We start from the raw sequence: 24,813 nt of genomic DNA on the forward strand, positions 1-24,813 counted from the left end.
AAGCTGTATACGTTTCATGTACTATATTTTTTCAAATACCTTTCTAGTGGCAAAAACCAGACCTGATTTTTTAAAAAAAAATCCCAGTCAAAAACCAATGCTGCTTTAGAAGTTACACACTTTCGAAGTAAATTCAAGTATTTTTATTCTCAGTACTAGCGTCATCTTTCTTTTTTGCTACCTCTCCTTCTTTTTGATGTGCCATGGAAAGATAGGAAGGGGAAGGAAAGCCAAAAAAACATAAATGAAAGAAAGATATACAGTCTGCTTTTTATTTTGGGGGTTTATTCCCTTATCCAAAAGACAACAGTAATAACAGAAATAAATTTATATTAAATATACATTTATATATTAGCCTATTCATTATATCTTTCTATATACAAACGTTATTTTATATTTCATTTATCCATATTATATATTACAAATGTATTTCACTTTTCTGAGAGTGGACATCAGCCTATAAAAAAATACATTTGAGAACATGCTGTCAGATCCATCAAACTTGCCAAAAATCCCCATCAAGCTCCACTGCCCTTCCCAGTTTGTCTCTCTAGCACAGCTTCCAAGTTGCCACCCGGTTTTTCAGCCCCGAGAGCCCCCCCGGCCAGGGATGCCGCTCCCCTCCGTGCCCAGCTCAGGGGTCGGGGGGAATTCACATCCTTCCACTTCTCTCTCCTGCACCACCTTGCAGTTTATGACAGTAACATTTTCACTGCCCTCAGTTTTGGCTCTGTCCCCATAGTGTTTCCGCACACTTCACTTGACTCACCATCACAGAGGTCTTTGGAGCCTCAGGCTTGGGAATGACTCTGCCCGTTTCACCCATCTGCAACCTTTACACTTACCCTTTCCTCCTTATCCCTCTCATTCCCCCCGCGCATCTCCCTCCCCACCTCCACCAAATGCTTTTATCAGCTGCACTATTTGAGATACTCCTACCATAAACTGCTCAATGCCACCAACAAGAGTTACTAAAACTTCAGTCCTGAGCTCGCAGAGATTGGCTTGGTCATTTTCTTCCAGCTCTAGTTTTTTCTAGGTTAACCCAACTACAACCAAGACCCATCTACCTGCTTCGAGGTACTGCTGCACCAGATGAGCGGCTCACGTAGCCATCCCTTACACCACTGCAAGAACAAGCCTGTGGCAAACAGTTTAACCCCGTGGGCTTTTGCTAAGGCAGCTGACCTTGGCTGAAAGGAGTTCGAGAGCCCTCACACAAGCCGACGGACAGAGTCCGTAGGTGGGAGGAGCAGCTCCCGTTCATATTAGGTCCGTAGCTTCAGTAGCTGCAGGCTTTGCACCCTCACACCCACACTGTGAGGGGAGACACCAAAATGCAAGAAGGATGATCAGAATCCATGAATGAATAATGAAGATCCAGACTACTTTAGCCATTTCAGGGCCAGAGCCAGAAGAGTATTTAAAAGCAGTGCTTTTACTTCAGATAGAAAGCCCAATCCATGAGGAATGTGTGCTCAGGTGTGGAAGTAAGAGCTCAACTTCAAGGCAAACACTGCAAATTGAAACAATTATTCAATGTTGAAATCAAAGAAAATTATCCACTCACATTTCACACTTCTGAACAGATAAAAAGCTCTCAAGGAGAACATTTCCTTCAGTTTCTCTCCTGCTTAAAAAAAAAAAAGATTAAGAGACATTCTAAACCCCGAATTATCTCATTAATGGTACAACTGGTAAGAGTAACAGCAAAAATTAAGCAATTCCATTATTATTTAATTGCTTTCAAAAATGTATTGCCTTAATATTTATAATTGTCCTCTTAAGATTAATAGTCCTGGTTTCCACCACCATTACAAACCATTTCTCACACTTACCCAACTTCCACGAAAGTTCACAAAGAAAAAAATTGGAAATACATCTTTGAAGACTTCTGAAGTAAAAAGGAAAGACACCATGTACATCCATAAATTATTTATTTCAAATCCAGCTCTCAGTTTACATTGTACATGAAACACAGACAATCCTGTAAGCATTCAGGATTGGCAACGTCCATTACATCCAAAAACTAAATTCATCACACTGACACCAACATGCCAGTTAAACACAAGTAAACCGGAGAGACCCATTAAAAAAAAAAAAAAAAACAAAACAAAACTAAAAACAAAAACAAAAAACCACACAGAAGTAGCAAGGAACAGTATTGCTGTAGCCTGCTAGGACAATATAATCCAGAGCAATACTCTGCCTAAAGAACAAGTAGCCCAAAAGTCTCACTGATTCCTTCAAATTCCCATCTCCGAGCAGAAAGAGATGGCCCAGATCCTCTCTTTAAGAAAGTCAGGAGCCAAATCTTTGCTGTTGTCCAAACTCTCTCTCAGGATTTATTGGCAAAATCCCATTAATCCAACTGAACCTCCTTCTGCTGCCAAGATGATTTTGCAACTGTTTGTAAAGCTAATCAACCAAAACAGTGTCTTCATGCCAGTTACATTAAGCCATAAATGCTGAAGAACGCGTTGGCTATCAACTGTTGACACGGCACTCAAATGTGCTGAAACTGGTGAATGTTGGCAGGATATTTTGCCCTTGGATTAAGTCCCCACAGCCTCTCCTCCACACATTCAGGCGTATGTTCGACCACTTGTTTTAATGAGTCCTAACACAGCTTGAAAGAGAAGCTCCTCATTAGGTCCTTCTGTACAGATTCAAGCACATGCCTGCATTTGCACACTGGCTTCAACAGCATCCTCTGCAGCGCACAAAATTAAACATACACAAATGTTTTCACAAACCAGCCTTAAAATGCCTGGCAACAAAGCCATCAGTGCAAGATTGTCTCTGAATGATTCCCAGATAAGTAAATTAGAGTATCATTTTGGACCTCAGAACTTCAGGTTGTCGTGGCAGGAAAAAGCAAAGACGCATGATGCTATGCAGTTAATAGAGTAAATCAATTTGCCTCTAAAACCTGGCAAACTATGACCAAAAATTTAACACTTTATTAAAAACATTATCAAATATCTGAGCACAGTTCATAGTTAAATGTCTTCTTTATTTTGAGCTGGTTTCATTCAAACTCAGACATTGTATTGACTTAAGTTTTATAGGTTTTTTTTTCTTAAAAAATCCTGCAAGGTAAAAAAAACCCGACACACACACAGACACAAAAAACAGGAAACTGTATTTCTGGAGGGTTTTTTCCCCCCCTTTGTCAAGAAGTGCAATTTTGCTTGTATGGTTCTTTAAACAGTTTTATCCATCAGTAAAACCAATACACTACACCAGGAATTGCACCAGATACCTTAATGTATCAGCTCTATCTAGCTTTTCCTATACACTGCTTAAGGTTATGAGAGATCTGTATGAAAATTATGCTTACAGTAACTCATCTTCACCAGTATAGGCAGGTCAGTAAATGTACCTACACTCTGTGAAATTGCCTATGACTGCTGGAGAACGGAAGTCAATAATATCTACAATTATACCAGTGAAATGTTTACATTTACTGTAACTGTCCAGCTTTTGCATACAAATGTATGTTCTGCTTCAAGCCACTGAGACTGTATGATTATACTGAAAGCCTATCATGGGAATACATTCTGAAAAAAATCCATAATTTAACACAGAACTCTGTTTTTTTATCTCACTGAACTTGACTCTTCCACACATCCTCCTGCACCACTTAAGACAACAGAACTGCTCCCTTCCCCCCCCTCCCCACTAGCACCAACGTGTCAGCTCCAGGAGGAATTTCATAAAGAACTCACCTTTGGCTTAGTATTTCCTTCACTGAAAACAGTGAATTATGCTACCGGCTTTGGAAGGATTTTCAAAAGTTTTCTAGATTGACTCTTCAATATTTTGAGAAAACAAGAATATTAACAGATTAGGCTTTTAATAACTCCAAGAAAAAGGTTTCTCACAACTCCATTTCCTTTCAGCTGCAGCTGAAAGACACCCTGTACATCTTATCATTTGCCACAAAAATCTGGAAGTCTGTTCCCTTTAGCATCCTCAAAAAGACTCGTTTTATTCCAATTTGCTCACGTTTTCCATTGCAGAGTGCTGATTTATGTGGAAAAGTAGGAAACACCCAGATTACATGAGTTTTTTAGTATTCACTAGTATTTACCTGCCTTGAGATAGAAGAATGACCCAACCTACTGAGAAGACCTGGTATATATTAGAATTTAAAATGACACGGAGAAGAGTCAAAGTTTGTATTTAAATGCAAAAATGTTAAGACACTGCTCTCTAACTTGAAAACTTTCAAAACTTGAAATACAAGTTTGCAGTGTCTGTTGAATCAAACAACAAAAGTTAAAGCTTGTTTAACCACTTTGTTCTTACAACCACTATTTTACAAAGGAAGATCTTCAAACAGAAACAACACAGGGACAAGCACAGCAATGACACGGGTGGTGGCGGAAAGGAACTAACAAGCCACCCTGGAACCACTGCATCATGTTGCAGTGACATACTGGGCAGTGTCTTACAATAGGAAGGTAATTCCTATTCAGACTTTTACTGACAGGTACAGGACTATAGTACAAAAGCATCTAGCTTCTTAAAAAGAGGAACTGAGGAGCTCTGATACACCCATTTCATTCCCAGAAAGACTATACTGAGAAATGAGGCTGTAACACTGTCCATCCTCCAGCATTTCCTCACATAACAATAGGCATAAATTATTACAAGATTAGTATCTACCCCAGAAAAATCTTACGTGAAATGCATGGACATATCTTTGCATGAAGACAAGTATTTCAGAATTTGTAATGCAAAAAAATACAGCGCAAAACCCAAAGAGAGTTCTGAAAAATAGCTTTTACATATCAAAAACTCCCAGAATTAAAGAGGGATTATAAAGATAAGGTATGGTGCTAAGAAGTGATTTGACAAATTAATAATGGGTTATTTCCCTCGTAGAGGTTTACACATCTCACACCAGCATTTTGCTTTATGTTGTTACAATATTTTTATGGAGCATTATTTAAAAATAATATTTCAGTCAGAAGTCTAATTCAGAATTCATCATGTTTTACCCTAAATGGCCACTTGGAATGCTGTGAAACATGATTTGCAGCCAGAAGCACCAAGTACATAAATTCTTCCACATCAAAGGAGTAGTTTGTAAATTTTGGATGTTCTCCAAGTGTTGGGTGGTGTCCCTAGAAGAATGAAATAAGGCCTTTTAGACAGAAAAAAATTTCAAACCATCTTCCATTCAAAAAGCAAGAAAAAAAATGAGCATCTGCCATTTTAGTTCATTATATCTGATCCACCGATCTGCTCTGAGGCAAAAGAGTTAGAAAAGTAACCACGTAACAGCAGGGCTATAGATGGCTTGGATTAATGGCCAATTAATTTCATTTCTCGTCTTCCCTCAGCCATTAATATCAAATGATTTCTTAATCACAACAGGGAAGTTAATTTGGTCTGAAGAATGAAAATCATATTTCAAATATCAGAACATAGATAGGTAAAGCAAACTAACTGTTAAATGCTTCAAGTTAGAGCACCCCACCTTTCCAGCAGTGGCCATTTTTACCTGATCCTGAGGGAATACTTTATTCCTTTTTCGCCAAGTGATGTAGTGAATGCCTCTCAGCCTTGCCAAATCCAGATAACAACGTTCATCTTCACAATTGTACCTAGGGTCAGGCACAAAAATCATATTTACCTACAGAGATTGTACTGAAGTTTACCAGTGAAGCAGGAAAAACCTGCAAGCCAAAACGTTTGCTGTCCAGTCCTGAGGCACTGAAACCATGGACAAATTCTGCTCCAATGAAAACAACAAGGGCAACTGTCTGTTCTTAACACGTGCCCTGGGAGGCAGTTTGAGGCACATCTGCACATCAGACATAACCCTGTCCAGCTGCAGCAGCTCTTGGACATGTAAGAAACCCCCAGGTTTCTGAACTTATTTGGAGACTGGACAAAACACTTTCAAGCCAAGATTCTGCTGCAAGGCACCAGCTCCCTAGCCTTCCCACAGCAAGGGCTTTAAGCAGAATTTCCCAGGATGGAGAATTCAGCGCTCTCCTGACAAGCATTCTGCATTTTTGTTTAGTTCTATAGGAGTGTCTGTTAACAACCATACTTGGTGTTTAAAAGGAAGCTGCTACAGAACTTCAGGTAAAACAGAATGACACATAGCTGAGCTTGGCCAGCAAGCTGGTGCTCATATCCTAAGCACAGAAAGGAGTACAAAAACCTTCAGGGGGATCTTAAACACCCTGGGCACACACTTTATCTAATCAATTCCCTTGGATTGCCAAAATACTGTTAGATCTCACTCACCAGGCAGAATCTGACCAATGAGGCTTTCTTGGGTTTTTGCCATTTCCCCCAAGCAATTGTTGCTGAGGCTGCGTTTTATTTGTACCACAGCATCTTAAGAAATCACAGGCTAAACTTGTATGATGTAGTGACACTGTACTTTATAAAGAAAGCTTCCTCATTTTTGATTCCCAGAAGAGAAGGCTACCAAAAATGAGGTCTAGATGAGGATGCAAGACAAACGTTCATAGTCAAACACTAGCAAGGGTGAGTGCTTCATTAACCCGTAAGAACAGATGTGAGCAGTTGTGAGTATAATAGAGGGAAAAGAGAAACAGACTTACAGTTCAAAAACAACAGCCCAGTCTGGTAGAAAGAGCAGATGGGTAAGTCCAGCTCCATGCATCCCAATGAATATATCAGAATTGTGGGTGATTCTCAATTGCTCTGAAAATTCAAGTTCCCTACAGACAACACAACAAAATGGTGATCTGGCATGCCTATCCATCTCAGCAAGAATCAGCTACATGTAGAAAAGCACAAAATTAACTTAAGGGAACACTGAAAGGGAGAATTGATTTTTTCAGGGAACAATACTAAGAATCACAAATGCTGCAGCCAACAATAACTCAGCATGGAATTAAAAGAAATGCAGGCAGGTTTCAAAACTTCACAAGAGTCTGATCCAAAAAATTCATATTTTTTTTCCCCAGTTAAATTTTTGGGTGTTTCTGGTTTGGGGTTTTTTGGGGTTGGTTTTGTTTTGTTTTGTTTGGGGGGGGGGGGGGGGGGGGGTAACTTGCCTTTTAAAAAAAAAGGCCAAACAAAACAACACAAATCCCCTTTTAAAAAAATCGTCATTAAAAAAAAAAAAAACCCACAACCCAACCACCAACATAAAACACCTAAACTGTTCTACTGTTCTTTACATAATGTAGAAGTATACAATTCCTGCCTAAAGATGGAGATATCCAACCTGAACTTATGCATAGAGCATCAAGCAGAAATAAGGAGAGCAGACTTTTTTTCAGCTCCTGGAACTGTCACTCTCTTCTATCCTCTGACTGTAAGCTCCAAATAAAAGTATTCTCTTTAAATAATCAGGTGTTCCCCGAGCACAAAAGGGAAGAATGGACTAAAGACACTTAAATGTAAGAGAAGACAGACAACTGGAAAGGGAAAGTAACAGCAGGTTTCATTTGCGTATGAACAGTTCATACATTGAAAAAGAAAAGAAAAACGTCCTCTCAGACTATTTGGAACAGAGCAGAAAGAAACTGGCTTAAACTGCAATAAGAAAGTTTAAAGTGCTTGAACTGCTACAAGGGCAGACACCAGGGAAACTCTTCTGCCTATGACAACAGCAACGCTGCAGGATAGCTTTGGAAATCTGTAATGCTGGATGGTACTGCAAACAGTTGACAAGCACAGGAATTGTGCAAGTACCGCTTGGTCAAGCTTTCAGTATCCACTCCCTTTTCTGTTATTAGACTGCTCAAGTGCTTTCACCAACAAGGGAATCTGAAGCAACTCTTAACTTCCTCATGCTGTCTCTGCTTTGGTCAAAACACCGATCTCTTGCTGCTGCTTCAGTTTCTCACTCTTCCTGCATGATCCATGACAGTAACACTGAGTAGATGGGAGCTGTTACCATTTGGCACAGGCATACACCACTTGGAAACTTCTTTTCTTCAAGCTGTGTCTTACTGGCACAGTGCTTAGTACATCTGGGCACCACAAATTGACTTCCAGTGGAGTCTTCGGGGGCCACCAGAGCAGTAAATAAGCTATTATTCACTATTAAACTAAGGGTCATATAAAATAAGACACTAGCATCATACAAGAGAAATCCCTGTTGACCCACAGTTAGTGCAGAGCATTAGCAAAACCAAAAGTGTGATGGAAACACAGCTGTTTTTGGGAGAGAGGACAAAACAAAAAGAAAAGTGATTTCAAAACTTGTTCATCATACATTAGCTTTCACCTGAGCCTACTAACTCTAGAGATTCATTCCTAAGTAACGCATCATAGGATGGGAGTGCTTAACTAGCTCACCACCACTCCCTCAGTAACATCCTTCCTTTCTTAACAGTTCTTGGATTTTGCAAAGGTTACACATCAAGTCATACACAGCATTGCCTGCAAACGGCTTTCACCAGCAACAGGCAGCGTAAGATCACACTAGTTTCTTCTATCAACTTACGTACTTGTATTTGTAGTCTACCACTCTGACCTCCAATGTCGATACTGTTTTCAAAGCATTCACAAGCTAAGGAGAAATATAAAAAGACAATGACTTGGTGTCCTCCTTCCATTAATTCCTCCCTCGCTCTCCTGACCACTTTACACACTCCTCCTCCCCACCAGGAATTACGACGAGTAGACAGAACATGCTGTCGCTGCCACACAAAGGAGCAGTTCCCCTCCTTTTGTGCCTTCCCACATGAGATACATACGTCATTCCTGGCAGAGCACCCCTAGAGAGGAGATTCGCCTTCACTCTCAGAGGCTACTGTTGACCTTTAAATGTGCCAGGACCCAATCCTAAACCACTTAAACTAGTAGTTTTGCCAGGAATAGAGAAAAAAATGTGGTTGGATTTCCAAAAGATATTCCAATACCTAAAAAAACAAATTGGTAGCAAGAAGGATTTTCAAGAATTCCTTAGAAGGTCAGACTCCTACTCACATGAGAACCAGGTTAGAGCCTGGGCTTCTCACCTAAATGGGCTTTTTGTAAGTCTCCAATCCATAAGCCAACAGTAGAGGGAGAAGCTATGTATTTTCTTTTACAAAAGAGCAGTAAAGATAAGATTAACTTTTCCCTTTCTGCCGTATACTCATTATCAGAAAACACACTACATGTAGCGGTGTGTAGGCATGCACTGTGGACAGCCTAGCAGATAAGGCACAAATCTAGCCACCTGCGCTCTCTCTATTCTGCCACTGAGCTATTGCACCAAAGCAGCCCCAGTTTCTCCCTACATAAGGTGGGGATGGTAACACCAATTCATTTTTGTCAGGCACTATGAGCTATGAATGAAGACAGGTTTGAAAACACTAGATATTATCGTTTTACCACAAGAGAAGCTACACTGCAAGTCCACCAAGTTGCACAATTTGAAAATGTGACTGAATATGAAAATTCATGAAGTTTTGAAGACACATACTCAGATACAATAGCTTATGCATTTTAATCTGCAAGCATAACAGGTTTTTGTTAGAGGCTTCAGTGCTGGGGATACTATAAATAAAATAGATCATCTGAAAGCAAAAAACCCTAATTTTATCAGAAGCTCTGCAGTGCCTGTTAAGAGGAAATACTTTTAGTATTACATCTGTAGTCTTCTGCTGGATATTTAAAAAGGGCAGCAAGGTTCAGTGTCTGGTGGACAGAAATGAAAACTGGGTAGAAGACATATTAGAAGAAATTAATATTAGCATTAAACATATTTGCCCAAGATTTGCCAGCAGATAGATGTCTTGGCTGTAGCTGGAAAAAGCAAAGAATCAATTCCACAAGCAAAATTTAACTTCTGATAAATTTGTTCTGAAAACAGAAAGGGCCACACCTCATTCTGGTTTAATATTTTCCGGTAATCTGTACTGCGTGCAAGTATTGTGACTCGAATTTTCCCATCCTGAAAAGAAAAAAGCACCAGTGTATTAGCTATGAGGCAGATCTCACAAAAAAAAAAAAAAAAACACCAAACACTTCCATATTTACTTTGGCAATTATCTGAGCAACTAAATATATTTCTTCCCCATGTAATAGATGATGTAACCACCTTAAAATTCACATCATATTTCCCAAGAGATTAAGTGTCAAAAACTTTGTGAAGGTCTGACTATTAACAAAGAATAAAACATTTTCTGAAAGATTTATGTTGTTCAGTACAAAAAAAAAGCCTTTGTATTACACATTATTTGCAGGTTTTGAATGTAGGAAGGCAGCTTTCAGGATGCCTTGTGCACAAGATCCTTGGAAAAAAATATTTTACTTCTATAACAGCTCCTCCTTTTACCTCTTTAAATTAATTGTACTCACAGGGGTAAGTGTTCCAAGTGAAATAAAGAGATTTAACTGCATGACTCCCATTAGTGTCAGCAGGAGAAGCGTAACTAAATGCCTGTGCAGTGCTTTGGATGTGTGCCCCTCAGCGATAATATGTAGGCTACTCTCTAGCAAATACTTCAAGAAGCCCAGAACTGCCTTATCCATCAATGCAGCCTCTGCAACAATTTGCAAAAACTACCAGTGTGTACAAGAGAGAAGCCCAGGGCCAGACAGACAGTACCGGGCAAGGGTCGGAAGGACCAGGCTCAACCATTTCCTTCTCTGATCTGGGCTCAACGGTACCCAAGAGGACTGATAAAGAACAAGCCCACTGCATTGCTCTGTGGGATCCCCTCTGCTGGGCCCAAGGACAGCACCTTTTCAGCGTGCTCCAGAAGGGACCACGTGCCATGTACCTTGCTTAACTAGGAAGGACACAAAGGCCTGGAGCACAGAGAATGGAGACAGGGAAGAGATCCTAGGGTTGGAAGGAGGATGCTCTAAAGTCTGTCCTATGGAAATAAGACATGAGGGTATCTTTCACAAACATACACAAATATTTGCTGAAGACCTTTTATAGAACAGGCTGACTTACTGGAAAAACAATCCCAAGCATCACAGGCAAGGACAAAAAGCGCATGATATGCTCTTATTCCCCACTGGGTCCAGCTTGCTAATGCTGTTTCTCTGATAAGAGCCATCAGTTCAGTATTACAATTTTGTTTAGTTATCATACCTTGGGTCCTTCTTGTGAGATATTTAACCTGTGTAACACATGCTGAGAAAATGCTCTAAATAGCCCCGTACCATGACAGCCAGATATCTGAAATTAGAAAAAAAAGCAGCTGTTAATACAAAGTTATTTTGCTCGAAAACCTCTCTTTGTGATCAGTCTTTTGCCATTCTTGTGGAAAAAAAGCCTAGTATCATGCATTGTGCTAAGCATGTCGCTATTCACTGTGACACAAGTGGCACTTTCATTTAGAAAGAAATATAACTCTCTCTAAAGTGTTACAGCCTGAATGCATGAGCTAATACCCTCGGGAAAGTCTGTCAGTGTACGAGCTCTTGTGCTCTGCAAAAATATCGGTAAGTTCACAGTGCCCACCCATTAAAGAGGAATAATATGCATCTCATGAGCTGTGACATAGGAGATTGCACATAATCAGTTACTATCAACACCTAAAATAACTTCAAAATCCTGATCTTTATGGAAGATCATTTCATTCGGGATTGCACAGACCTTCAACGCAGTACATTTCATGATAACTCAGCTAGATACTTGAAAGATTCATTACCTCAGGTTTTATACTGTCACACATGTATGTAGTTAACACAGTGGATGGAAAAAAAGGACTCACCAACGGTGTGTTATAAAACAAGCCATATCGCATTCGAGGCAGTAATGAGAAGACTGCTTCTTTAAAGCATACCTGTAAAGAAAGATCACAAGAAGTTACACTGTGCTGCTACCTTCCACTGACAGCTGACACATCCCCTGCTCATTCAGTGGGATCTGCTTATAATGAGCTAGCGATTACACGCTCTTGCCAAGAGCATCCTCAGTTCCTTGACTGTGCAAATGAACAGAACAAAGACAATCCTGATCCCAAAAAAGCTCTCACTTAGGATGCTACAGACACAAGTGTAGGAAGAGGTAAAAAAAAACCAAAACAAAACAAAAACAAAAACAGAACAAACATGAACTAAATAAGAGGAAAATCAGTTAGAGAGTAGAGAGTTTAAGACAGACTTTAAAGGGATTTAAGAAACTAAAATGAGCTCTAAATGAAAGGTTACATTTATGGGTTGGAGTAAAAATTCTTTTAATAACAAGCAGCAGGTATACTAACAGTTGCAGGGGAAGATGAGCACTTCAGTAGGAATCAGAAGATTTAGAAAGACAGTATCATTTGAAAACCCTTAACTTCAGTAATGGGTCCTGCAGAAGTGAAACCAATACATAAATACCACCACTCAGAAGACAAAAAGAGTTAGGTCAATCTATATAAACCATAGACATGCCACAGAATTTGGTTACAGCTCTGTCTCGTTTGTAAGGCAGAAAATTCTTATTACGCAAATTAAACATGCTTTCCTCTGAAACACCCATACCCACAAGCAGCTTGAGAAGCTGTCATACTCACTACCTAGTAACTATAAATTAAAAACAAAATATAAAATTCCATACCCTTTTGGAGTCAAAGGTTTTCAAGTGTATTATTTCATAGTCAGTAAATGCCTTCCACGTCTCACTGAACAGGTCACCGTAGCCATATGAGCTCTAGGAGGAAAGGAAAAAAACACAAGGGCATAATGATTACATAAACGCATACAAAAACTCTTTTCATGCTTTACAAGTGCTGTATACAAGTTTTAATACACAATTTTTATGTGCATCACCACCACAGGACCTAAGACAGCCTCGCACAGAACACAGACATTACAGAACACCTAACCCTGCGTTTACAATGACAGTCAACTCAATGTATCTGTCAGGTAGTTAATTTTCAAAAACACAGTTCTATAAATTAGCAATCTAGACAAGTTCTTCAGCAGTAGATTAGAATTTCTGAATTAGGAGAAAAGACTACCTTCTACTTCTGCCAGAGACAACAGAACACAAGTTAAATTCGAAGTAACAGAAACACAGGGGTGGCAGAAGGCATGAGCCTCTACTCCCGAGACTAAAAAAGCCACCTGGGAATTCAAGTGCAGCAGTAATGTTTGAAGTAAAAAGCCACAACAAGCCTGTTTCACATTTGCCTCTGTTTTGGGATAGTCACTGGCATATTGCACATGTATCACAAACTGAAGGCAATAATCCAATTTGATGGAAGAAACAGCCAGGAAACTATGTTTTGCATTACTCCGACAAGCTACCAATAAGTTTCTCTACAAGGCAGCATAAAACTTGCCCCTTCGCAACAAAACTCCGTGGAATGCTTGAAGAACCATGTACTCCCTACAACACTGGCCTAGCAGCAGGGGCTCTTGCCTTCAAATTTGTAACATTTCCTACACAGAGGGCAAAGAGCTCTTGCTCTCTGAATGTCATTAAACATGACCTCAGTAGCCCTGGTGCCAATTCTCAATTAAAGCTTCCTTTCAACTCTGGGGCTGGTTCAGGCTGCTTGGAAAGTTATGTGGAAACATTCTCAACAAGAAATTTGGGAATAAGACTACAAACGACCACAGAAACCAGCAGATATCTAGTGAAGTGTAAAAGAAGCTAAAGCGCACCAGATTTCCTTCAACTGAAGAGGCACTTCCTTCCCTGTCCTTTGCCGTTAAGTTTTCAGGAATTTTACAATCCATTCTACTTTCTGGCCATCTGTATTACAAGAACTGCACTTCCAGGTCAGGAGCAGAGAATTGATCTTCAAAGCTGAAAGTACTATTTTGTAACCCTATCTGCTTTCCTTGAAAGCGCTTTATAAACATTGCTCTCCTCCATTTGCAGAGACAGTCTGCAAATTAACACCCAGTGGATTCCCTGCTCATCTTCTGCTTTGCTTAACCTACATCTAAGGGCATTACTGTTTAATAAGAACAGTGCACTGATTCTACAGTAGCTAGAAAGTATGGCCAAATTAATTACATCAAGGAAGAGGGATGAGCTCACGTCCATCTTTCGATCAGCACAGAGCTCATCAGCAGTTAGTTGGTGCCATCACCTGGTTGTACATGGTCATGAACTCAAGCTGTCCGAGCAGTTCAGGTTCATTTAGAACGACCGTACTGTGACAGTACTTACTTTGAATGGTACATTTGAACGAATTATTTGATTCAACAATGCGATAGAAGACAAAGAGTTGCTTTTCAAAGTAATTTCCAATGCTGTCTGACAACTGATCTTTTCAGGAAACCATCAGAGCTGGATTAACAGGTCCCTGTATAGCATCTAGAGAGCTTGCTTATGTGGCAGGTGCATTTATTTTAGCTTTCAAAGTGTAAAAGAACTAAAAAAAAAAATAGCCAAAGAGGCTTCTCATTAAATAGCAAGCAGGGGATATTTGCAGTTCTCTATTGAACATTAGTTGTCCTAGAAAACTCAGAATTGTATGAGAACAAGATAGGAGTGTGACAATGTCATAGTCAAGAACTGTGTTATTTCTGGACTTGATTATATGTTATCTGGCATACTACAAATTGCTTAGGTTTTCATTATTTAGTTTAAGGCTCTCCTACACAACTTAAACACTGGCCAGTAAAACTAATTATTACACTTAAACACAGTCATGGTTTCAACTCAGCAGTACAGCAGAAAGAGCTCAACTTAAAAAGATGTTTTGCACGCGTCACAGCATTCTAAGAGGTGATTGAGAGAAGGAACTGCAAGAAGGCTATTTAAAGGAATTAAGTATTAGACCCACTTTTGACAGATACATTTAAGGATTTCATGTAGCACATTGCTGATTTAGAAAGATGCAAGGCTGCATTTCCTTTTAAATACAGAAGAAACAGTTTTGAGTAAATCTCCTTTCATATTCTCAGAGAAAAAAAAGACTACAGAAAACAGCATAACATGTTGAAATGCTAAATATTAGAAATACAGATCATGATTTTTTTGATATCACACCAAAAAAAGACATAATTATGTACTAACAAAGATGAGCTATGGGAGTAGTATTCAAACAGCACATGGTTTGTTGTAGAAAACCTGTTCCCTAACTATTGTTCGCACGTCTGTATTAACAGGATCCAAAAACTTACCAGTTCCACACGGCTAAGCCCACAAGAAAGCTAAGGATTGGCTACTAAACACTTCAGAGTCTCTACAAAGAAGAAACACAACTAATTATGAATATGTTAAAAGCAGACTTACAGTGTCCCACATGACTATGTTGACATCAGTACTGAAGGAATTATTGATGTGCTGTGTAATATAAAGATTGACGAAATCACAGAAGTGATGGTACATATTAACACCTGAGAAAGAAAGAATAGTTAGCAAAACACCAAATTACTCTCCGCACTTTTTATTGGTTTGTGCATTTTTTCCTTAGTAATATCCTGCTTTTATATTAGTTTTTCCCTGCTTCTGACTGAATGCTTCTTATACACCCTAAAAAAAGCAAACCTTTAAAGGGAAGGAATCAAGGTAAGAAATCTGAAGTAAAACATGTTTTTTAAAAGTTCAAAGAAATTAGAAGAGCAGCCAAAAAGACAGTGCAAGAAAAAAAATAAAAATAAGCTTCACATGCTATTTCTCTTTACAGTCTGCAGCTGCTTCCTGACGCATATGAAAGCAACTACCACTTTAACAATAGCTAGACATACAGGAAACACTAAAAACAGGCCTTGGGCACTGATCTTAGTTCTGCTTTATTTGGGTTAAGGGAAGCTCTGTCTGCAGGACTGCAAGACAGAACTTGTACTTGCACATGAGCCAAAGCCCAAGCAATTCCTTAGGTTTTTTCTCAGAGTGTTCTTGTTCATTCTTGGTTCCTTAAGCTAATACCTTAAGACCATGGTGCATAAAAAATTTCCATGAAACAAAGGAAGGAACGTAGTCCAGTTTTCATGCTAGTGAGGACCAGATTCAAATTTTTGAACCATGTGCACACAGCCCCTGTTTCAAAGCTTCTGACCAAAAAGAGCTGTCACGACAGGAACAAGCTGCCAGGCTTCCTGTACTGCTAAAACAGCAATTTTCCCACACCTCCCCTAAAACAAAGGAGCCGCACAAAAATCACCTCCTGAGCCACTAGACCACCCTGCTCAAAAGGTACAAGTTGACAGCACAGCAACTCTCCCACAATAACTGTTCAGGGGCCTGCAACAACTCTGCTTAAAATACAAGCTACTAGCCTGCAGGGGAAGAGGGGTAATCCAGTTTACAGTTGCAGTATCACAGGGTCAGAATGCTGCAGACAACTATCCAGTTTAAACCACAGCTTCCCGTGCAGCGGCTTGTTTGTATGTCTACATCCTGAACACCCTCCTTCATTAACATTTGTCTGCAAAATATGCTGCATGAACAAAAAGGCTGATGAACTTCAAAAAGGGCAGATACCACTGGCTGATTTCTAAAGATGCTTGGTGCTGCCCCTCTTTGAACACCATTTCTTCAATACACAATGAGCCCTCAACTACTGAGCACTTACTACAAGACACCCATACCTTGTGTTTCATGGTATGAAACCGGACATCTAGAAACACAGCCAAAATCAAACACACTGTACAGAAGTGTCTTTGGCACAAAGTCAAAGACTGGAAAAACACAGTCAAGAGAATGAATGTGCACGACAAGTGGCAGGAAATTTTTTCTGATTTTTTTTTTTTTAATCATCTGTGGGAAAATGTAAGAGTTTTAAATTTAAGTTTCCAAGTTCATCAATGGAACTATAGGGAAAAAAGGAATTAAAAAGTCATACCCTTTTTTTAAAAAAATCATTATTTCTACAGGTGAACTTGACAATCACAAAGGCATAACGCAGATGGGCAAGTTGGATGCAGGCTTTTTTTACTGCAGTACTGCAGGATGAAAAAAACTAAAGATAACAATTACCTGCATCTAATTTCATGAAGTATGTTGGCTTTTCAACAACAACATCACACTTCTCTTCTTCTAGGGGCTTGAAGTCTAATGCAGTAAATGTCTGGAGTTCTGCAAACCTATAAAGATTCCATCACACAAAACATGGTTTGTCATTATCACACTTTAGATGTATGAAGTACATTTGTTTAAATTTAGTAAGTGTTCACTCAGTCCATTTGATTCAACAGCACTGCTGAAAGCTGGCAGAGTCTTGGCAATGATTTGAAATTGTAATGGAAGATTCTTCAGGTTATGAGCTTCAAGAGGTTAAACACCACCTTTGATCTCAGGAGCAAACAGCATCTTTGATCTACAAATCAAGGCAGAGGAGATGTAACAAAGAGCCTTAGAGCCTAGATCTGTGGGTCTATCCAACTTGATCTGCATTGCCAAAGACACTTCAGCAATATCTCCATTGCTTTGGTCAGAATGAAAGTAGATGCAGTATTTATTACTCCTGATCTAAACAAGGATAAGCAGTTGAGATGACAATAGCAGGTAAAGAAGAAAAGTATTTTTCTCCTCTGCAGGTATTCTTAACTGAAATTGACCATCAATGCAAAATGAGGGGGGGCGGAAATGAAGATGTGAGAAATGCACAAAACTTAATTTTTAATATGGACCTTAATGGCTCCAAATCCTTCAAGTTTCATCAATTAATGGCAATGCAGCTTTGAAGTGCCAACATGTAACCCGTGATACTTAACCAGCTACCATAAACCACCCTCTGCACTGCCTACTCAGCCTGTAGACTGTTGCCCATTCCACGTTCCAAACACAGGCTCCCTGGGAACACCACGTGAGTGTATCCAGTTCAGGTGCTGCACTGGCCCCAGCATCACCAAGGACTGTGTCAACTAGCAGACAAGTGCAAACTCCAAGGCATTTCACAACAAAACAACTGTCTCCTCCTACAGGCAGACTAGGTGTAGAACCAGCACCTTGTCCACAAAACATCTAAGGGTTAGAACTTCACAAGACATTTCAGATCTTTTGCTGCTCTAAATTAGGCAGGACAGCTACTACAGACAGCATAGTTCAGAACATTCTGCATAGACATAATTACCTGAAGTATCTACTATGAACTCTCAAATTGACCTCAGCAAGGAGCAACTATCTCCTCAGTATGAAATCCCCTACACAAAGCTGCTAATGCCAAAGAAAAAAATAAAAAACAATCAGTAAGTGAACTTGGAAGCAGCCTTGACAAGTGATTCTTACCAAGACTGCAGCGGGCTCTTGCGCTGACCTTCAGCCAAAAATCCTTGAACATCGAGGGTGCAATGACCTCCAATTTCCCCCTTCTGGAAAAAGTCTTCTTTGAACCTAATGCAAATTAGTAAAAGTCTATCAGCTTTTGTGCAACTGTGCTACAAATGCTTTGCAATTTCAATTACATACTTGAGCTAGTGCTGGTTAGTCTCAATGCAGCAATGTACTTTGTACATATTTAAAACCTAAGTATTTTCTTTAGTATAAATCAAGCATTTCCCACAATTCCCAAATACAGCGGTGTCCTTGGAGTTCTACACATCAATTTAGAAAACAGCAGTAATCCACACAGAATGTTATTAGGAATCATTTTCACACACCCAAATGAGTAATTTGGTTAGATTTTGCTACACAATTACTTACAGGAGCATCATTAGTTGGTGGTTGGGGTTTTTTTGTTTGTTTGGTTCTAACAACAATTCTCACCAAAATCCACCTCAGATTCCACAACCCAGTTAGTAATACAATAATTTTATATGACATGCGAAGCATGAAGTGCAAGAACAGGTTTCATGAAATCAAATTACCAACTAAAAGCACTGTCTAAATTAGCTCTTAGGACAGACTGAAAAGATGACAAAACCCATTCTGAAGGGTGTCAGCATCACAGTCATGAACCAGCTTTTATCAGGCCATGTGCCCAAGACACTAACTTGAAAGAGAAGGCAGAATGAAAAACGAGTGATGCCACCATCAGTGGTACAAGTTTTTTTACCCAGTTTTCCACTATGTAGCATTTTAATTTGGGGTATAGAAGATCCCGGATCAGATCTCTCTTCAGTCTCACTATCTAAAAATGCAATTCCTGGTTCTGATATAAAGGCACCTAGAATAGGAAAGGTCTTCTCCGTGCCTCATACAAAACCAATTCTGCTTTGCACATCATCTGATCAAGGAAGGATGTGACTGAAGGCACAGAAAGGATGAGACTGATGACACAGAAAAGTCTTCCTCTCTTTCATCAGAAGGGAGGATTTCAATCACCCATCATCATTTCATAAAACCAAGAGCTTCTGTTTTTAAATAACCTGTACAGCTGACAGCAGCGGCAGAGAGTAATCAACAGGTGTAGATCTCAACAGGACTTCAGCAACATGTCTCTGGTCAACAGTAAAGCCCATGGCAACAAGCACACCAGCTTTGTAAAACAAACTCTGAAGTCCTTTTCCCCGCTATCCTTTGGTTTTACTATAACACAAGCAAATCAGAGACCTGTCATGGTTTCTCTTTACAGTTCGTAAGTCAATGTACAAGTTTGTTGCTCTGCAATGCTGAAGATACTGAGAACAGGTCAGAGATGAATCTCCCTGTTAAGAAAAGAACAAATAAGACTTCATCAATAAGAAAAATCACATTTAAAAACAAGTGAAAAGTATTGTATTTATCAGAAATACCTACTCTTGCTGCAGGCTTACAATGGGTTTTCATTTCATTGAGCCTCTCTTGAATGTAACCGAAGTCAGCTTGTTTCCAGAATATCTGTTGGGCTGTCTCAATGTCACTTGCCCTGATGTATGCAGGAGAGAGGGGAAAAAAATATCAAGGTCCGTTGCTCAATTCTAGTAAAAACTTTTAACGGATAACATTTTTCCCACTGAAAGTGGAACAGAAGAGCCAGACAGTTTTTTATTGACATTTAAGATGAAAAACAGGAAGCAACTTATCAGCTACATGTTAAGTGAAAACATCAATGAAAAATTAAAGCTATTCTACTGTGAAAGGGTATTATTTTTAAAAAACTTTTTTTTCTTCTGTTTTTAAAGCTAAGAAAGGAAATCCAGTTATTTTAGGAATCTGAATTCAAGGCTAAATCAGAATAATGAAAACATTATGGCAGGAAGGATTTCAAACTGTGTTTTCTTCCTTAAAAAGTTAAATTTTTAAAATCATGTTGGAAGATGTATGTTATGTATAAATACACACATGTATCTCCATCACATACATATAAATATATGCACATATAACCACAAAGAATCATCCTTTAAACTCGAGATATCACAATAATGTTAAATTCACAGCTAATATGAAAGTGAGCAGTATACTTTTAACATACTTTAATCTATACAATGAAACTTACCATCCAGTTTCAACATAATCACACACTGGGTAACTGAACCTGTAATCTGATTTGCAAGATTTCTCATAACCCCAGCAGGATTTTAGCTTCTTCAAGTATTTCTGCAACACAGAATAACTGAATCAAGTTATGCAACAGCAAAATGGGAGACAAGTTAGTTGTGAGCTCATAAACTACCTCTTGCTAATGAATCTTGCACAAAAGGCTTTTGGTCTGATCTGTTTTCAAATAAGAGTTTCAGAAACAACACCCAGATTCTTCATGCACAACGGAGGCTTCAAAGAGGACACACATGCACAGCAACATTATCTTTGTCTTTAACACATCTGATCCAGGCCGAGTGTACCACTGCTCCCACGCAGACTTTAGAAGCACTGGCTTCTGCAGTGTTGCAGAAAGCCAGAGAAGGGGAGCATAGCTCCCACCCCCAGCTCTACAAAGCAGCTCCAGCCGAAGACCGTAGAATTGCTCCCCAGCCACATGCAGCACGTCCCTGCTTCGGGTGAGTGAATTAAGTGCAACCACAGGATAAGATTAAATCAGTTTTTCATTGATTTGCCTATACTCTTGACACTTCAACAAAAGTACTACAGCATGCTAAAAATCACAGGCCTAACTGCACTTCGTTCAAACGCCTTTCATGTGTGCAAGTCATTCAGATTAAGATCATCATTTCAAGTCTGTAATAACTAGAAGAGAGGGGATAAAAATCTTGCAAAACAGTATGTTAAAAATCCAGTCCTGTGACGACATCAGATCCAGGAGGAGGCCTGTACAACTGCTTCAAAAGCAACAATTCCAATTCCCAGTGGAACTGACTAATTAATTGGTAAAGAGACCAATTCATCACCACCTTTAACTGCTATGACTCCAAGAACAAACCACCCCAACATCACATTTGAAGAAACAAACTGAAAAAAAAAAAGCAAACTTACTTTATATGGGCAATGAGAGTCCTGCTTACAGATGCCAGCAATATGCTGATTATTGTGTAGAAAATACGGAATATGCTCATCTGGTAAATTGATAGCTTTGTAGCTATATAATGGCTCTTCTCGAATACTTTTGAGTTCAGTAACGTTTTCAGCTTGGGAATTAGCCAGAATTTCTCCCAGTAGCAATCCAAATACAAGCAACATGAACATGGCAACCTATGAGTTCTGGATTTATTAAAAAAAAAAAAAAAAAAGACACAACGTATTTGCAGCATAGCACATTTCAAGCATATAAGACATCATTCAGCCAAAGTGAGTCACGTACTCAAAAGAATATGTACTTTTATTTCTGGGGTGGTTTCTTTTTCCCATGAAAAGTAAACTTTCACTAAAAGACTAGACTGTACAGCCTCAAGATTATCTTTGAATCATTAGTCATTGACGGTTATTATGAACCACCAACTCACAGTCAAACTAAAACGGGTGTGTTTACTTTAGCTAAATCCCAAGAGATCCTGAGAGTTCAGATGTGGAAACTAAGTATAGAGCATATAACATGCAGTCAGCAGGAAGAAAATGTAGAAGTGTTGGGGGGGAGGGGTGAGAAGAAGAGGAATTTTAGTTTAAAAGTAAGTATAATACATTCTCCACTTTGGGAGAAACTAATCATTAGCTATGCGGTCACAGATAAATGGTCAAACTCCAGTTGGTTTCAAGGCTTCTTGTTTTTAGTAGTTAGCACCACGATAAGGAAACTTTGAATACTGAGTTATATACTTAATTATGGGCCCCCACACACCTACATGCTCTAAAGCAGACTAGATACCTTTCTGGTAACACAGCCCCCTCGCCAGGCACCCCTGCTTTGAACCATTAAACTTCGTGAGAAAAAAAAAAAAAAAAAAAAAGGGATGGCCTGTATCTAAAAGACCTTTTTTGGCGTTATAATTTGCCAGAATTTGCATGCTTGCTTGCAAACCGAAGCCCTTAGCAATATTCCTACGACACAAGTCGTTTTACCTGTTTGGTTTGAGGAGAACTGCTTCAGATTTCCCAAGTGCAGAAACCTGGGGGGGGGGGAAGGAAAGCAGAGTTAAACACATCCTGCCGAGGGCGGCTCCTCGCAGCAGCCCTGCTTCCCGAGAACCGCCCGGCGAGGGGAGCAGCCTCCCTCCGGCTGCCCGGGAGCGCCTCGGCCCCGCCGGGATGCGGGGATCCCCGCACGGAAGCGCTCCCCGTTCCCAGTAGCACAACCCGCGGGGACGGGGGGATCCTACCGTAGGGACGGGGGGTCCCGGGGGGACCGCACCGCGGGGTCTCGGGGGATCTCGGGCGGATCCCACCGCCCCGCAGCCCAGCTCAAACCCACGGCAGCGCTGCGGCGGCCGGCTCCCCATCCGGCGCTGTCCCCTCGGGAAGGCGCCCGGCACCCAGCCCCCTCCGGACTGGACCCGGCCGCCGGGACCCGGCGCCAGGCCCGCAGCGCCCCCCGTCCGACCCCCCGCCCTGAAGCCGCGGCGGGCGCCTCACCTCAGCTCAGAGCCGCCGGCCCCGGGGAGCCCCGCGGCCCATGGGACCGGCCGCTTCTCCCGTTACGCGCTCGCCGACGGCCTTAATCCTCATGCCGCCGCGGCGGCTGGCGGCTGTGCGGGGCGGGGGCAGCGCGCACGGCCCGGCCCCACCAGGCTCCGCGGGGGAAAGGCGGCCGCCAGGGGAGGGCTGCGCCCCTCCTTCACACCCGCGGGGAGCGGAGCGGGGCGGGCGGCACCGCCACACCCCGTCCCGGCCCCCGCCGCGGGGAGCGACCGCGGCCTGAGGGCTGCCGCGCCGGGGCCCGCCCCACCTGGAGGCGGCGGGAGCGCCGAGCCGCCGGGGAAGGAGGGAGGAGCCCGGCCGGGCCGGGCCGGCGGCGCCGCTCGCCGGAAACCGGGCGGAGGGCGCGGGCCGGCCTCCGCTGCTCAGCGCCTCGGCCCGGCAGCCATCAGCTGGCGCCGGGGGGGGCCGCCAGCCTCGCCGCGGCCGGGCCGTGCGGCACCTGTCCGGGCGCGGCCCGCAGGCCCGGGGGGGGCACTGGGGCAGCGGGGCGCCTTCCTCCCGCTGCCGGAAACAAAGCGCTGCCGCCGCACCGGGAGCGGTCCCGGGCGCGGAGGGAAACGGCCTTTTCCTGCCGCCGCTCAGCAGGAGCCCCCTGCCTGAGGCGGCCCCGCGGAGCCCGGCTGTCAAACGGCGAGCGACAGCCCCGCCGCCGTCAGAAGCGATCCTCGCCCGGGGTGGCACGGCCGCCTGTGCCCGGTCCCCGCTCTGCCGCCCGGGCACGACCCGCCCCGGGCACGGCGCCCTCCCACCGCAGGTGCCGGGGGCGGGGGGGAACGGGACGGACAGCTCTGCCGGCGCCCCCCGCCTCGCCTGCCCCGGCAAAAGGAATTCATCCCAGTTCCGCGTTATCTGTAATCCCACTGCTGCAGCGCATCCACCGGGAGCCAGGCTCCCGCGCCTCGGTGCCCACCACGGCGTAGGACTTCAGCTGGCACCCGTAGCTCTAAATGCAAACTACAGCTGATGTACTTAAACTTCAGCAATATTTCCCTTTCATACCAAGTGGTTCGCACACACCCACCCACCACAAAACTATTTTTAAGTATTTTCTCAAAGAGAACCAGAGCATGCTCTTAGCACAAAATTTTATTTCACCCTGACCCAGGCTTTTTACAGTTTATACACATTTTACAGCTAAAACCCAAGGGTTCCAGTTCCACCCTGCAACAACCCATTCCCTTTCATATTCAGGATCATGATAGCCCTTAATAAAACAGATGCGTAAATTTCAACAGACGTGTAGCAAGACAAGAAGAATTGACAGAACTAACCTTAACTAAATGGACACCCAGGATCCTGCACTGGTGAAGGATGCAAGGGGGGAAGCGAGCGCCAGCTCAAACAGCCCCTCATCCCAACCCACCCGCAGAGACTCTGGTCACCTCCCACAGACTAGGAAATGAGCCCCCTCTGTGCAGTATGCTTGGAGTAAGCCTTTAAAGAGCATTTCTGCATACCTGCATATGCAGTGGAAATGAGGTATGCTAGTTGCTTTCAGAGGGAATATCCACAAATAATAAACAGAAGCGGACGTTAGTATTCCAGGTCCTTTCATTTTGCATGTTACTCTTCTAGGCAACCTCAGTAATAGCAATGGACTTACGGTGTCTGAGCAGACATTGATGTTTCTTCAAAACAAACATACAAGATTTATACCAAGGATGACCATACCAGAATAAAGCCTGTTACCTTCTAACAGCCACTTTGTTTTCTAAGGCTTTGATGATTAAGACACGGTAGGCCATCCAATTCTCATGCAATAGTAAAAGGTTGCACTAAACAGGAATAAAGAATCCAAAAATAGTCAATACAAATATTTACATCCACTTTCGTAAAATTTAAAAATCTAATACTCTTTGACAAATGCTTTTATATCTAAAACAGTTAATGCTGGCATGTTAACATTTCCCATTTACCTAAGCTCTTCCAGAAAACCCAAGAGTCTGTGACATACTCAAAACTGCACCTGTCTCAGCCCTTCAGGAGCATCTACTCACACATTAGACAGCAAGTGTTGCCTTCAGAAGCATTGGCAGAAATAGGTCCAAATAAAAGTTCAAAGGATTTTTTAAGAAAATGCTGCA

The 24,813-nt window shown here is 41.7% G+C and overlaps 1 protein-coding gene across 2 annotated transcripts; it reads right to left on the reverse strand.

Moving 5' to 3' along the window:
- Positions 1-252: 252 nt before the first annotated feature.
- EOGT (EGF domain specific O-linked N-acetylglucosamine transferase) lies at positions 253-23,389 on the reverse strand. Of its 2 annotated transcripts, XR_013927488.1 has the most exons (18): positions 22,664-23,389; positions 22,154-22,200; positions 21,134-21,358; positions 20,199-20,299; positions 19,520-19,628; positions 19,334-19,428; positions 18,071-18,175; positions 16,820-16,926; positions 15,134-15,237; positions 12,497-12,589; positions 11,667-11,738; positions 11,042-11,128; positions 9,821-9,889; positions 8,457-8,518; positions 6,594-6,713; positions 5,516-5,618; positions 3,732-5,135; positions 253-1,630 (listed from the first exon to the last, which is right to left on the reverse strand). XR_013927488.1 is itself a non-coding variant. In XM_080383086.1 (17 exons), exons 3-17 carry the CDS (start codon positions 21,341-21,343, stop codon positions 4,989-4,991), a joined length of 1,584 nt encoding a protein of 527 aa, XP_080239212.1. In that variant the 5' UTR covers positions 21,344-21,358; positions 22,154-22,200; positions 22,664-23,389; the 3' UTR covers positions 1,921-4,988. The 2 variants fall into 2 exon arrangements, 1 of the variants encoding a protein (XP_080239212.1); XM_080383086.1 differs by lacking the exon at positions 253-1,630 and having other exon boundaries at positions 1,921-5,135.
- Positions 23,390-24,813: the final 1,424 nt, after the last annotated feature.

Source organism: Falco punctatus, assembly GCF_963210335.1.
Source record: "Falco punctatus genome assembly, chromosome: 4".
Taxonomy (NCBI): Eukaryota; Metazoa; Chordata; class Aves; order Falconiformes; family Falconidae; genus Falco; species Falco punctatus.

Bases quoted from the DNA above. Each gene is read 5' to 3' on its own strand.
- EOGT (XM_080383086.1), bottom strand. From the start codon at position 21,343: ATGTTCATGTTGCTTGTATTTGGATTGCTACTGGGAGAAATTCTGGCT. The intron at 9,890-11,041 runs GTATGATAACTA...TTTTCTTTTCAG, and splicing joins TCTCACAAGAAGGACCCAAG to GATGGGAAAATTCGAGTCAC. The intron at 6,714-8,456 runs GTACGTAAGTTG...TGTTGTCTGTAG, and splicing joins GTGGTAGACTACAAATACAA to GGAACTTGAATTTTCAGAGC.